The following is a 14,630-nucleotide window of genomic DNA, read 5'->3' as shown; positions in this document are numbered from 1 at the left end:
TGAGTGTCGATTGCTTGCTAAATTCCTAGAACTTGCTTGGTGTCCGCTCAAGACTATAGAGGTTGAGTGTCAATGACTAGATGAGTATGGCATTAGGAATACCCCAAATTTTTTAACAAAATCACTTAAAAGCCTACCCTCTACCTTTAGAATCACCATTTGAGCCTAAGCCTTTCCTTGACAAACACAAATCACACAACTTTCCGTCAACAATTTACCTCTTAAAGCACCCAAATTTGATTTGAATAACTTAATAATGAGAAAAATGTGACACTAGCTTGATGACTAGAAAGAAATGTGAAAGTGCTAAAAGAATAGAAATTTGCCTCGAGAAAAAGAAAATCAAAAGAAAGAAAGAATAAAAACAATATCAAGAAGAAAAAGAAAACAAAAGAAAAAGAGGAAAATGAAGAAAAGAAAAGGAAGAAAGAATAAACAAAGGCAATAGGAAATTTAAAAGTTCACAAGTGTTGAAAATCCGAGCTAGGTAGAAAGTGTATTAGAAAAGAGTCGTTCAAATCAAGTTTTAGCCAAGTATCCAAATCTACCTACCCCTAACCCATAGCCAAGTTACAACCTTCACAAGTCCATATGATAGTTGTTGATTACCGAACCAAATAGTGGAGTTCGGGACTAAAAGCAAGCTTATGGTGAATGAGCACGATGTGAGTTTAAATGTTTACCTTAAACACTTGTGTGTTGGAGTGACATCTTGTGAGATTCATTTTGCTTTGCTTGATTTCTATGAGCATTATGCCATGATTTACCGTTTCTTTTTGGCCAATGTGTGCATGTCCCGTAGATGATTGTAACTTCTAATTTGCTTAACACAAATGCCTAACCAATAGTATTCTCAATGTCATTGGACTATGTCATTATAATTGCATTCATCGTTGGTTGCATCGCTTACGATTGATAATACTAGAAGTTTGTCTTGTGCCTTCATTGGTTGGGAGTTCGTATGTTGTCATGTGTTTACAATCACCAAGGTTGTTAATTGTTGTAGTTGTTAGTGAGATTCATTTCTTGCTTGGGGACAAGCAAGGTTTTAGTGTGAGGAGGTTTGATAGGAGTAAAATACTCCTATCTTTAGGATGTCTTTTCGTATGCTTTTATATGCATTCACCTTGTTTTTCATTGGAATTGTATACCCTATAGAGGGTGTGTATGTTTCAGGGAATCAAGAGCATTACAGAGAGTTTTGAGGCCGGAATAGACGTGTCTCGAATCGAGACACATCCATAAGTTGTGTGTCTCGATTCGAGACAAGAAGAAAAAAGGGGATTTCAGTTTTTGGACTTTTCCTTTTTGGGCCAAACATCCAAGATTGGGCTGTACTTCATTCCTTGTTTTGAGTAGTACTATTTAAGGACACCTTATTTTCCTTTTTAGGGTTATGCACTAGATTTAGATTTGTAGCCCCCATTTCCTTTTACTATTCTCAGCTTTTTGAATTACACTAGTTCTTTGTTATGGATTGAAGATTATTATTATTAATAGAAGATTATTGGTTCCTTATTATTGTTCTTCATTATCTCTTTTATGCTTGGATCTTCAATATATGCAAGGTAATTAATCTCTAAACTATGTTTACTCCTAATGCTTACTTATTAGTTATTGCTATGATGTTTGTGATTAGTAGCTAAATCCTTAGTTTAGGGGTTGTTGATGAAGTTTGGTTGTGATTAGTTGACTAGGGTTTGGTTTGGGTATTAGGGTTTGTAGTGATTTGTATGCTTAATGCCTAGGATAGATTGATCTCCTAATCCTAGGTTAAAAGGGTAATTAATTAGGCGAGAGTCACTTAATAACCCGGAATTAGCAATTCACTTAATTAGGGCTTAATCACGCGAGAGCGGTTTAGGGCTTAATCGGTTATAGGTTAACTTCGTGATTGGATTAAATTGGTATAATCGAAATCTAATTACGCGAGAGCGATCTAGATTTCGGGGTATTAATTTAATTACAATTAGTTCTAATTGCGGACTCGAGAGAGCGGATTAGGCATTTTAGAAAAACTTGACCCGAACTAATTACCAAATCAACCCCGGTTAGCTAGAACGTTTCAAATCGAATTAACAACCTCTAAACGCCTTTTACCTATTGTTTTATCCCGTTTTTTATTTAATTGCTTTAGTTTTTAATTGCTTCAAGTGTTAAATTCACTAGTTTTAAATTCCGTAATCATTACTATAATTCCAATTGATCGTTGCTTTCCGAATTGAACTTCAAAATACGTGTTCGCTCACTTTAAACCTCTTGTCTTCGTGGGATCGATTCCGTATTTCCGGATTACTACAAGTTAGTATTTTTGCTAACAGGGTTCGGGATGAAAGTCGAGTGGGTTTGTCCGAGACTTGACTAATCTTTTTGCTACCCGTTTTATTATTATTTATTAAATAATAATTATAGCCTTATGTGAGAAGGCCCTATTTTAGCATGTGTAAAATTATTTTTGGTTGAAGCCTAAAAACGGGAACAAACTTTGACTAAGCTTTATTACCTTCAGTTTAATTAAAACGTTTTATTTTAACTTAATCACGTTTTGATTATTGGTCCTCCACTAAGATTTTCGGTTTTGTTTAACTTAACCTATTTTATGTCTACATTCATTTACTTGATAATTAAGTTTGATTTTAAACTTTAAATCGTGGCTTGCTTGATTAGGGGAGATACTTGATTCGTATCAAATATTTAATACTGCTTCTCATGCTTCCAGTTTTTTTAACTGAAGAGCTTGTTGTATCCTGGGAGATACCGCACATACTGTGAAATATTTCTTAAGGGCAATGACATCACGCCTCAAGCAATAATCAATAACACTCTGTATTTCTGTTTTACACAACAGTTTTTGTTGTTGGTTGACCAATAGTTTCATAATAATACACCAATAATTTTAATAAATTAAGTAATAATTTATTTTAACATTTTATAATTTAAAAATAAAAAAATAGTAATTTGAATTTTAAGTAAACCGATAGTAGATCATTAGTAAAATGTTAGTGAACTTATAGTAAAAAGATGTTTAGTGAATTGTTAGTAAACCATTTGTAAACCGCAATCATATTTTTGCAAAGGTCTAATTACTTAAAAAATCCCCACCTTGTAACATTCTTTCGTTTATACCCTGATCTAGGAAAAAGTTTATTTATACCCTTTTTTTTATTTTTCGTTTTCAACTGTACCCCAAAGCATTAAATTGAACTTTTTTTATTTTGAAAAAAATATAAAATAGTCCTTCATTTTGTAACCTATATTCTAATTAGATTTTAATGTTATTAATGATACAAAAGTACCTTCTTCTTTGAAAAATTAACCTTATAATAATTATTCATTTTATATTAATTATCAATAACTTTTGCAAATTAAAAAACGTAAAAATAAATGCCTTCTACTTAAAAAAACCAATTTACGTTAATTTTTTTTTCCGTATTTCAGGCAAGGAGGAGGAGGAAATCCTCCTCCTCGCCTGAGAAGAGGAGCTGCTTCTCCTCTTCTCAGGGAGTAGCAGCAGCTCCTCTTCTCAGGGAGGAGCAGCAGCTCCTCGGAGCTGTTGCTCCTCAGGCGAGGAGCAGCTGCTCCTCGTTTTTTCGAGGAGCAGATCTGCTCCTCACCTGAAGCGAGAAGCAGATCTGCTCCTCAGGCGAGGAGCAGCAGCTCCTCGCCTGACTTTCAGGTGAGGAGCTGCTGCTCCTCACTAAGAAGAGGAGCAACAACTCCTCTTTTCAGGCGAGGACTGACATCCAGAAAAATTAAAACAAATTATTTTTAAAATTTTTTGTATTGGATTTTTTAGCAGATCCGTAAATCGAAAGAGTACAATAGTGGGTCGGAAGTTTTGTAAATAAATTTTTTTTAAAATGATTAATTTTTAGGATCTATTTGAAATTTTTTAAAGTTTAAGGATTTGTTTGTATTTTTTCAAATAGAAAAAAGTATAATATAATCCTTCTATTTAATTGTGTTTAATATTTGCATCCTTTAATTAATTAAATTGTCAAAAATTTAAATTTTGGGTATAGTTGAAAACAAAAAATCAAAAAAAGGGTACAAATGAATTTTTTCCTAGATTAGGATATAAACGAAAAAATGTTACAAAGTGGGGTTTTTTTTTAAGTAATTAGGTCTTTTGTAAATGGAAAAAGTATTTTTATAAAATAATTTTATTAAACTGTAAATTCCAACTAATTTTGGTCAAAAGATATTTTTGAAAATAAATAGGTGTTTGATAGGTATTTGTCTAAAAATCTCTTACTATTTTCCAACAAGTAGATAGAAAGCTCCATCTATTTTTCCGTAAAATAAAATTCATTATATTTTCTCCTCAATTAGATGTTTAGGTGCATTTTCATCAAAATCTGAAATTATTTAGTGATTTTGTTGTACAATAATAATAAACAGAAGATATAAAGAACACTTTAAGTTATTTTAGTATATAAACTCTTTTAGTTTTATTTAACCACTTAAACCTTGAATATTTTTAGATGGTGCAAATAAATTTTAATGCTCGAAAAAACCACAAAAATAACAAAAATTGTGAGGGGTTAAGTGTTAAAGAATAAATTAAGGCTTACATGTTCTCTTCATTTTTTTAAAAATCTTGCAACTTTTTAAAGAGTCAATGTTTAATAAGAAAAATAAAAAGATTTATATTTCTTATAAATAACTTGAATGTTTATTTATACCTTTACAAATAGGCCAATAAAATTGCCAATAAAATTTAATTCATAAATTCAATGAAATACAATCACATACTCTCTCTTAAAAATTTACATGCATGCGTACACGAACCTATTCCAGAAGCTTAATGTTATTGAAATAGGCAAAACCCATGCGGAGGCCCCTCTACTTTATCGGTTTTGTTCGAGAGGTCCCTATCTCAAAGTTTGTCACGTCCGAGTCCTTGTACTTGACAAAATCCCGATTATAACACCCTTACGTGGATAGAAAATGGCAAGTGTAATTCACTCTCCGTTAAATAACGGAAAAAGGTGACATGACATGTCCTCCTATTTATTGATGCCCACGTGGCATCACAAGTTAAGGACTTATTTTATATAAAATTACAATTTAATAAAAAATGGTAAAATACAATAACTTTGATGGCAAAATTAATATTTCTCCATCATCTTCTTCATACTTCTCTAACATTTAAGCTAAAAAAGTCCATTTTTTTCCAGACAACCACCAAAATCCATTTCAGATGACCAATTAACCAGACCCATTTTTCCTTTCATACATTAAATAAAGGTAATCTAAAGAAACTAATTATCCAACCCAGCTGTCATAGTTTATTTTTTTCTGAAATATGAACCAAATCGTAGTTGATCTAACTTTTTTTCATCATGTAAGATTTCTTTTGATCAGAAAAACAACAGAGGCACATCATTTTCTCATTTGTGGCAACGGCAGTGGCGGCGTTTTTGGAGGCAAAGGCAGCAGCGGCGGCGTTTTCTAGAGGCAACAGTAGCGGGATAGAAAATTTCCAACAGCAACTGAGTTTGTCTTTGTAATCTCGTAGCTTAGACAAAACCATCGGTCTTCCTCGTAGCTTTGGTTTTGTTGTTTTCTCAGATCCTTCAATTTTCGATCGTGTTCTTCAAGATCAAAGTTCTGTTGTTGGCTGTACTATAATGCCCCCCTCCTTTAAGCTGCTGAAAGTTTTGGTCTTTTTAGTTAATTTTGATGTTTTTGTTTCTGGGCATTGATTAATTTTATCTGTATTTAATTAGTTTTAATTTTGTTGGGTTGTTTATTTGTGGGTGATTTATGGATATTAATTGTTTTTCATTTTTTGGTCGAGAAAAAAACCAAAGCCTTTATTGCTCTTACCAACAAAAAGATGAAAACAAAAGAAATAAAGGGATGAATCTTTAAAGCAGCAAAATTAGAAGAACAGCTAAGAACATGGGTGTAAATTGCTTTTTATTAGTTGAAAGTTTTGGTCCTTTTGCATAATTTTGATGTTTTTGTTTATGGGTTTTTGTTTGGTTTCGAATGATTGAATGTTGGAGAAGAAAGGAGAAAATTCACTTGAGATCCTTTAATTTTATATGTATTTTATGGGGATTAAAAGTTTAAAAAACCATACTAATTTTCTTTTCACAGTCTCACATAACGAGAGTGAATTACACTTGCCATTTTTCATCCATATAAGGGTATTATAATCGGGATTTTGTCAAGTACAGGGACCTAGACATGACAAACTTTGGAGTAGGGTCTTCTCGAACAAAACCGGTAAAGTAGAGGAGCCTCCGCATGGGTTTTGCCATTGAAATATAACATCTGAAGGTTTGAAAAATAAGGCGGACACAATCTTGATAGTGTAAGTCCATAGTGTAAGTCCATGAAAATCATCCATTATTAAGTTCAAAATATTTTGATTAAGCAGATGATCTGATTCAATATATAATACCACCGGGGAAACGCCACCCCAAAGTTAGCTAACCCATCCGTAAGCCCATTTCCTTCCCTATATTGATAATGAACTGCTACGCAACATTCCCTTGCTAACATCTCATCTATAGAAATTCAGCAAAATCGCCTTTAGTTCATCTCCACGACATTTCTTTCGACGACGACTGTTGATTCTATCGACTGTGATTTTAGTTTAGAATGACAAATTTGTAATCCTTTTCCCATGAGACTCTTAAACCCGTCATAATTTTTCAAAGTTCGGCTAAAATGGCGAATGAACAGCCGACGAAGTTCTTTGCAAAATTGAGACGCCATTTTTCAGTGATATCGTGTATCACTCTGCCGGCTATAGTGATGCCCAAAGACGGTTTCCATGAGTCGTCGGTATTTATCTTGACCCATCCTGTTGGGGTTAATTCCAAGAAACCATCTTCAGAATCTTATAATATCATCATCTTCACCCAATATTTAATGTTAATTTGTTCTCAGTTGCTATTAATTTATTTTTAGTTTCCCCCATTATCTTAGTGTGAATTTGTGCCGTTCATGCTTCAACATGACTGATAAAATAAGTATAATGCACATCAATTTTATATTTTTTATAAAACTAGACAACACACAATTTAACATAGTTAAAAGGCCAAACGCATATTTGGGTCCCTGCACTTGTCGTCTTTTCTAATTTGGGTCCCTGCACTCAAAAACATCCATAGTAAATCCCCGCACTATCAAAAATGACCATAGTAAGTCCCTCCGTCTTATTCTGTTAGAGAGTGAGTCACAAACGCTTTTCTTTGAGACTGGTGATATGTATACTATACAATTTTACCAATTGGATCCTTACACTATGATTATTTGCTAATTGAGTCCCTACACTATAAATTTTAATTAAAAATTTTTATTATTCAAAATATATCAAATTATAATTTTATTAATTAAATTAAATTAAAATATAATTTTTAATATACACATTAAATAAATAAAAACATAAAAAAAACACTTTCATTTTATTCTCATTAAAAAAACCCTACACTTTCACTGCTACCTACTCTGCACCACCGCTTGATCTTATCACTCAATGCCTATCGTCTCTAGCTCCGTCTTCCGCCTCCACCACTGCCAAACGTCTCCATCGTCTCAAGCAAACCCACCGTCACGAGCAAATCCATCGCCCGAAGCTTTGTCTGCCGGCTCTACCATCATCTCCAGCGTCGTTTGCCGGCTCCAACATCATCTTTAACGTCTCCTTCCTCCATTACCATATCATGTCGCAAACGGTGACGGCTCTGATGAATAACAGTGGCCGCACAACGGGAGCAACGATGGCAGAGTGTAGGGATGGATTAATTTTAGGAAAATTAGGGTTATTGTTTTTTTTAGCCATAAAAGTATTTTATATGTAAATAATAGATTTGAGTTCTTTTTCTTTTATGTTTAATAAAAATAGGGTTGTCTTCTCGAAGCTAATAAAAATTAGGTTTTGAGGAATTTTTTTAATATATTTAATATTTTTTAAAAAATTAAAAATTAATTGTATATTTGAAGATATTTATTTTAATTCAATTAGTTAATAAATTTAAAATAATTAAGATTTTAAATTAGATTTTTAAAAAATTGTTAATAGTCGGAGACAATTTTAATATTAAAAATTCTAAATATTAAAAATAAAATTAAATAAAAAATTATTAATATTATTTGATGACAGAAGGACCCAATTTGAATATATTTTTTAGTGTAGGGACTCAATTTCCAAAACAATTATAGTGCGGGGACGCAATTTGGATATTTTTTAGTGTAGGGACTCAGTTTAGAAAATAATGACAGTGCGGGGACTCAATTACACATTTTGTATCTGTTAGTTTTTAACGTCATCTACGTTCCGTTTACTCGCTTACCGATAGGGACTTGAAATAGATATTTTTGATAGTGTAGGGATTTACTATGGATGTTTTTGAGTGCAGGGACCCAAATTAAAAAAGACGACAAGTGCAGGGACCCAAATATGCGTTTGGCCTAGTTAAAATAGGTACAATTGTATTGCCATATCATGTAAAAAGTTAACTATCATTAGATTCATATTTACATTTAGGAGTTGGCAGACAGTAAAATTTAGATGAAACATCGCTATAAATAGTGTTTTAAAAATTGAAAATTAAAAATTAAAAAATAGATTAAAATTTATGATTTTTAAAAATTTGATTTTAAATGAAATAATAAAAAAAATGGGGTATTTTTAAACGATTAAACCTTTATAGTTATATCATAAAGTTAATCTTTTTACTGGTTCAACAAAGTGCATAAATAAATAAAAACAGTTATTCTAAAAAAAACAACTAAAATTCAATGAAAAGTTTCAAAACAAAATATAATTTTTTTTATAAATACAAATATAAAATTTTGATGTTATTTTTAAATGACTACAAATTTTCAAAAACTAAATATAAGGTTTTCTTTTTTTTTGATAAATGATAAATATAATAGCACACTCGCAAAGAGCGAGCGGCAAAAGAGTTCTATTAAATATCTTTTTCATTAATATAAGATAATAGCTTACATGTATTTATAGGATATGTAATTTTTTTTGATGAAAATTATTCATCAACATGTTCTAAGATATATACGATTGCAATATATAATCACAAATATTATTGATTTTGTTCTAGACAAAACATATATAATTGCAAATCACAAATATTAGTAAGTTTGTTGTATAATAATAATAGGCAGAAGATTTTAATTATTCAAAAAGAGCATCGTAAACTCTTATAAATTTTTTTGACCACTTGAACCTTCAATGTTATTAATGGTGCAAATAAACCCCATACTATTGAAAAAAACCACAAAAATAATTAAAACCGTACGTGAGGGGTTTAAGTGTCAAAAATTAAATTAAAAAGACTTAATTCCTCTTTTCAAAATATTTTTTTTACAACATTTAAAAACGTTAAAAGACTCAAGTGGAATAACCTTAAAAAACTTATATGCTTTTGTCTTTAAAAAAAAATTACTTGAAGTGTTCATTTGCACCCTTAGCCATAATAATATAATCAATAAGAGTTTCTGCTGTTAGATTCCATCTTAAAACCAATTGGTATCAAGTGGAGGTGCCCAACTAATATTTAAACACATGTCTATTCACACACAACCAATGTGGGATTTCCCACTTCAACACTCCCCCTCACGCGTAGCGTGTCCGGGCCGAGTAACCAATCCCCCCTCACGTGCAACTCACGTGGGCCGGGTCAAATTCAAATTGTGTGAATGGATAAGGCTCTGATACCATGTTAGATTCCATCTTAAAACCAATTGGTATCAAGTGGAGGTGCCCAACTAATATTTAAACACATGTCTATTCACACACACAACCAATGTGGGATTTCCCACTTCAACACTCCCCCTCACGCGTAGCGTGTCCGGGCCGAGTAACCAATCCCCCCTCACGTGCAACTCACGTGGGCCGGGCCAAATTCAAATTGTGTGAATGGACAAGGCTCTGATACCATGTTAGATTCCATCTTAAAACCAATTGGTATCAAGTGGAGCTGCCCAACTAATATTTAAACAAATGTCCATTCACACACACAACCAATGTGAGATTTCCCACTTCAACATCTGCAAGTCATAGAAAGAAACGAGAGTTTTTACATGAATAACTGACATGATAAGCCAATAAAATTTCTTATAAAATTTTATAGCAAAACGAACTTATCTACTCACAACTATAATTTTTTTGCCCTTATAATATTTGAATTTTGCTAATTTGACCATCATTTATTTAATATTTGCTAAATATACTCAAAGCTCATTTGAATTTCGTCAAATATACCCGAGCCTTGGGTAGATAAGTTCTATTTCAATTTTGTCTCGTACAATATTAACTGCTAATGCCTCATTTATAATGTTATGAAAGTATATTTCTTCGAGGATCATGTTTTTTGTGAGGACAGTTCTTCATAGCCACAATCCTTGTGGTTTTTTTCTTCTTCATTGAAACATTATTCCAACTGTTGAAAATGAATCGAACCATCATGTTCTTATGTATTGTTCCTTTCTAGGTAAGTTTAAAATATTAATCTAACCAAGATCGGTTTGCTTTAGGTTATTGCCTCGCTCCTTGATGATTTTTTAAAGATTTCAAAAAATTTGATCCCTAATGGTCCTTTTATAAGTTTGTGGTTCAATTTTTGGAATTTAACGGTCTAGAATATATATGGAAGTGCAGAAATTGGAGGATGTTTCAACGGAATAATACAACTATAGAAGATATTGTGTTAAATATTTTTATTACTGCAACTATTTACTACAAGCCGTCAAATATGTCTTTCTGATCTTATTCTTATTTAGAATATTTTAGGATTTCAGATTGCATTTTTATGATTTTGTTTTGATCGAATTACCCAATCTCAAAATCGTAGCTCTTATCGTGCATAAGCTCTTGAGTTGTGGTGTTTTTTTCACCTCGCATGTGGCTCTTCAATATGCTTGAAAAAAGAAAAAGAAGATATATTCTAATTTAGTATCCACAACTAATATTCCAATTCTACTTAAAACTAACTGATATTCTACAATTATATTTATTTAAAAAATTCTACTATGCCGTTTTAAACTTTTTTTAATACTTCATCATTGTATATAAATACAAATTAACGCGGTTGAATCGGTCAAACCTAAACTCTTTGTGAAACAGTTTGATTTCCGGGTAGAATTTTAAAAATATTAATTTTAAAGGGGTGTGAATATTTATTTTTAGGGAGTTTGAGAAACTATTGATACATAAAGTAGCATCATCTGAAAGCACTAAAAAAAGTTGTCAGTTATATCAGAAATTGCAAGAAATAACTTTAGTTGGAAAAATGTGGCATAAGTAATTGTGTCTAAAAACCGAATCAAACCGAAATTGAACAGATTAATTCAAATCGGTTTACTTCAATTTTAGGAATAAATAAATTTCAGTTCACATTTGGTGTAATATCAAAACCTATGAATCAAACCAGACCAAAATCTAGTTTAATTTGATTTGAAAAATTTAACTTTGGTTCAGTTTGATTTTAAAACACAACATATGATATATTGAGCAACTATTATCATAATCAATTACATATGATACTATAAACAAACTATGGAAAAGGTTAACCAATTCTCAAACTAAGTATATTAAACAAGGTTTAATCACTCAAAACTTCTTCACTATTATCCCTTTTTATAAATATACCATAACGTAGAATTTTTTTCAATTTTACCCGAATTTGCTCTTTTATGTTTTAATTGTACCACAAAGTATTAAATTGACCTCTTTGCACCTATAAAAAAAGTTTAAAATAATTTTTTATTTTTATATTATTAATAATATTAGGGTCTAATTGAAATATAAGCTAAAAATGGAAGATTATTTTAAACTTTTTTTCAAGTGAAAAGAAGTCAATTTAATGTTTTAGAGTACAATTGAAACATAAAAGGAAAAATTATGGTAAAATTGGAAAAATTTATACGTCAGAGTATTTTGCAAAAAAGAATAAAGGTGGGGAATTTTGAGTGATTAGGCCTATAAACAATAATATTCAAACTATTAAACTTTTTTTACACTATGCCTAATTTAATATATTTAAACTATGCAAATAAACATTATCCATGTATACGAATACAAAAATAAGTAGTGTTTCCAAATCTCTATGTTATAAACAGCTACATTAATATTGTGGAATTTTCTGAAATATACTATTCACCAATTTATTTACAGCTTTACTTTTTAAGTTTTGACTTTTTTTACTGATTTTTTTATTTACGAAAAATACGTTTTTTTAATTTCACAAATACCTTTTTCGATTTCCAATTTCAGTTTTTGATTTTTTCGGTTCGGTCGATCGAACCGACCGAACAAACTGACAGTTTTTAATAATTTTTTATTTATAGATTTTTTTCTTGGAATTTTTTTATTGTATAACAATAGTATATATATAGTGTATATATACTGCTAATTTTTATTTTTTATAGTGTAACAATAGTTTATATAGTGTTTTTACGGTGTTTTTATAGTGTAAGATTAGTGTATATATAGTGTATATATAGTGTTTTTACGGTGTTTTTATAGTGTAAGATTAGTGTATATATAGTGTATATATAGTATTTTTAGTGTATTTATGGCATTTTGTAGTGTTTTTTGTGGTCTACACCATGAAACACTGCAAATACACCATAAACACTGTAAATGCACCATTAGATATACTAAAAAACGGCAGAAATACACTATAAATACACAAAAAATACACTAAAACGTAAATATATTATAAAATTACAACAAATGCACCATAAATCAATTTGTTCTTTACACAATCAGTAGGAATAAACAAATCTATGAATAAGAGAAGACAAAATAAATAATTATATGAATAGTAGAACAACTTTATAAACAAAAAATTATAAATTTACAATAATTTATTTAAAAAATGTTTAAATCATTACAAAAAACCTAAAAAATTACATAAATCTAAAAACGAGTCGAGAAATCCATAGCGCGAACGAAAGAGACGAACGGACTAGCGCGAACGGAAAAGACGAACAAAAATACGATTGGAAACGACGAGAAATTCATCGGAAGTAGACGAACGGAAGCGCGACCGGAAAGACGAACGGAAAAGACGAACATAAAAGTAATCGGAGGAGACAAACTGAAAATCAAATTAAAAAGAAGAAGAAAAGAGGATCCAATCCTTCGTCGCGTAAGCCACCGAAGATATCGAACCGTGCTAGTCCTTTACCGATGCTTCATTCCAAAAGAGCTTCTTTAAGTGCAAGTCATGTTAAAATGGATAATAAATTTACAAAATCTGCTGATGGTGAAATTTTAGACTCTTCTTCCACTTAAAAGGTTTACTTTTTCATTATTGTCGACATCTAAATATATGATTGTTACAGGCAAAACTATTGGCATGTCAAAGAAAATGTGTTTGCGGAATTTGCCTTCTTCAGTTTTGCCTGCTGGAGTTGATGAGTATGCAAGGTTTTGTTCTGCTTCTGCTGACTTCACCGGTAAATCTCCTTCAAACTTTGCAAGGAGAACGAAGGATTCCCGTCCGGGTGCTTCTACTTCTTCTACTTCGACCTTACGAACCCCTCTGAGATACTCAACTAGAAACAAAACCGAGTTGGTAAATTCCAGTGCTTCTATTCGTTTCTTCTCAACGCCCGATAAATCCTCCATTTCTAAATCTCCTTCTAGTTCCTTTGATGGATGGTCCTCAGGATCATCATCATACACATCTCTCAAGCAAAGATACAATATCTATGCTGCCAGCCCTTTAAATAGTACTCCTCTGAAAGAGATTTTTGACCGTGATCCCTTCCAATCATCGTGTTCTCAGAGGCATCGTTGTGGTCAATCCTGTTCCGGACATGAAATTTCGGAATTCAAGTTATGGAATTCACATAACTATGATATCCCAATGTGCACCACTCTTGCTCCTACCGATGTTTCAAGAAAACTGAAACCTTCAGGTCTGAAGATGCCATCACCAAAAATAGGATATCTTGACGCGGTGAGTTACAAAATATCATTCGTTTTCGTTCCATATTTTTGATGGTACTGATAACCTTTCTGTTTGCAGGAAAGTTCCACAGGTCCTGTCAGCAAAGCTAAGTTACCTGCTAACAGAACGAAATACGGAAGGCATCGATCAGCAGGAGGGGTAGCAGGATCTGTGGGTAAGTCGGGCTTGAAGAAGCAACCTCTGAGGGAGCTGAGTTATATCAAGGGACATGTTCCTGGTGAGGGTAACAAAGAAAATATAATCAGTTTTGAGAATCAAGTTGATGATCTGAGTAAATGTATGGGAACCATTGGTTTTAGTAGGGTCTAAAGGAAACAAAAGGTTTTTTAAGCTTAGCTATGTAGAATGTTATTAAATTTAATAAAACTAGCATGTTCATCTTTATTGAATGAACTCTTTTGATAGTACTCGTGTCGTTTTAAATTTTTATATGACCCGTCAATTTATATTTAATTAATTTATTATAAAAATTAAAAGTAGTTTAATAATCTTATGATCTAAAGTTATGGATCTATTTGACTTTCTTCTGAAAAATAATTTAATAATATTATGATTTAAAATTATGGTTCTATTTGACTTCTTTTTTTTTATCAAAGAATGCCTTTCTTTAAAAACTCACTCTTGCTTATAGGCGTTTGTACACATAATTTGCTGACTAGAACAGAAGTG

General features: G+C 31.5%; 1 protein-coding gene across 1 annotated transcript; it reads left to right on the top strand.

The window, feature by feature from the left end:
* Nucleotides 1–13,123: 13,123 nt before the first annotated feature.
* On the top strand, nucleotides 13,124–14,271 carry LOC126662005 (uncharacterized). The gene is made up of 3 exons (XM_050355892.2): nucleotides 13,124–13,250; nucleotides 13,330–13,949; nucleotides 14,019–14,271. Exons 1-3 carry the CDS (start codon nucleotides 13,175–13,177, stop codon nucleotides 14,268–14,270), a joined length of 948 nt encoding a protein of 315 aa, XP_050211849.1. The 5' UTR covers nucleotides 13,124–13,174; the 3' UTR covers nucleotide 14,271.
* The last annotated feature ends 359 nt before the right edge of the window (nucleotides 14,272–14,630 follow it).

This window comes from Mercurialis annua, linkage group LG8 (assembly GCF_937616625.2).
Source record: "Mercurialis annua linkage group LG8, ddMerAnnu1.2, whole genome shotgun sequence".
Taxonomy (NCBI): domain Eukaryota; kingdom Viridiplantae; phylum Streptophyta; class Magnoliopsida; order Malpighiales; family Euphorbiaceae; genus Mercurialis; species Mercurialis annua.
The sequence above is the reverse complement of the archived record's forward strand: the minus strand, read 5'-3'. Positions and strand labels throughout refer to the sequence as shown.

Coding starts and splice junctions, on each gene's coding strand:
- LOC126662005 (XM_050355892.2), top strand. CDS start 13,175: ATGCTTCATTCCAAAAGAGCTTCTTTAAGTGCAAGTCATGTTAAAATG. Junction 13,251..13,329: donor ATTTACAAAATCTGCTGATG/GTGAAATTTTAG, acceptor TGATTGTTACAG/GCAAAACTATTGGCATGTCA. Junction 13,950..14,018: donor AAATAGGATATCTTGACGCG/GTGAGTTACAAA, acceptor TTCTGTTTGCAG/GAAAGTTCCACAGGTCCTGT.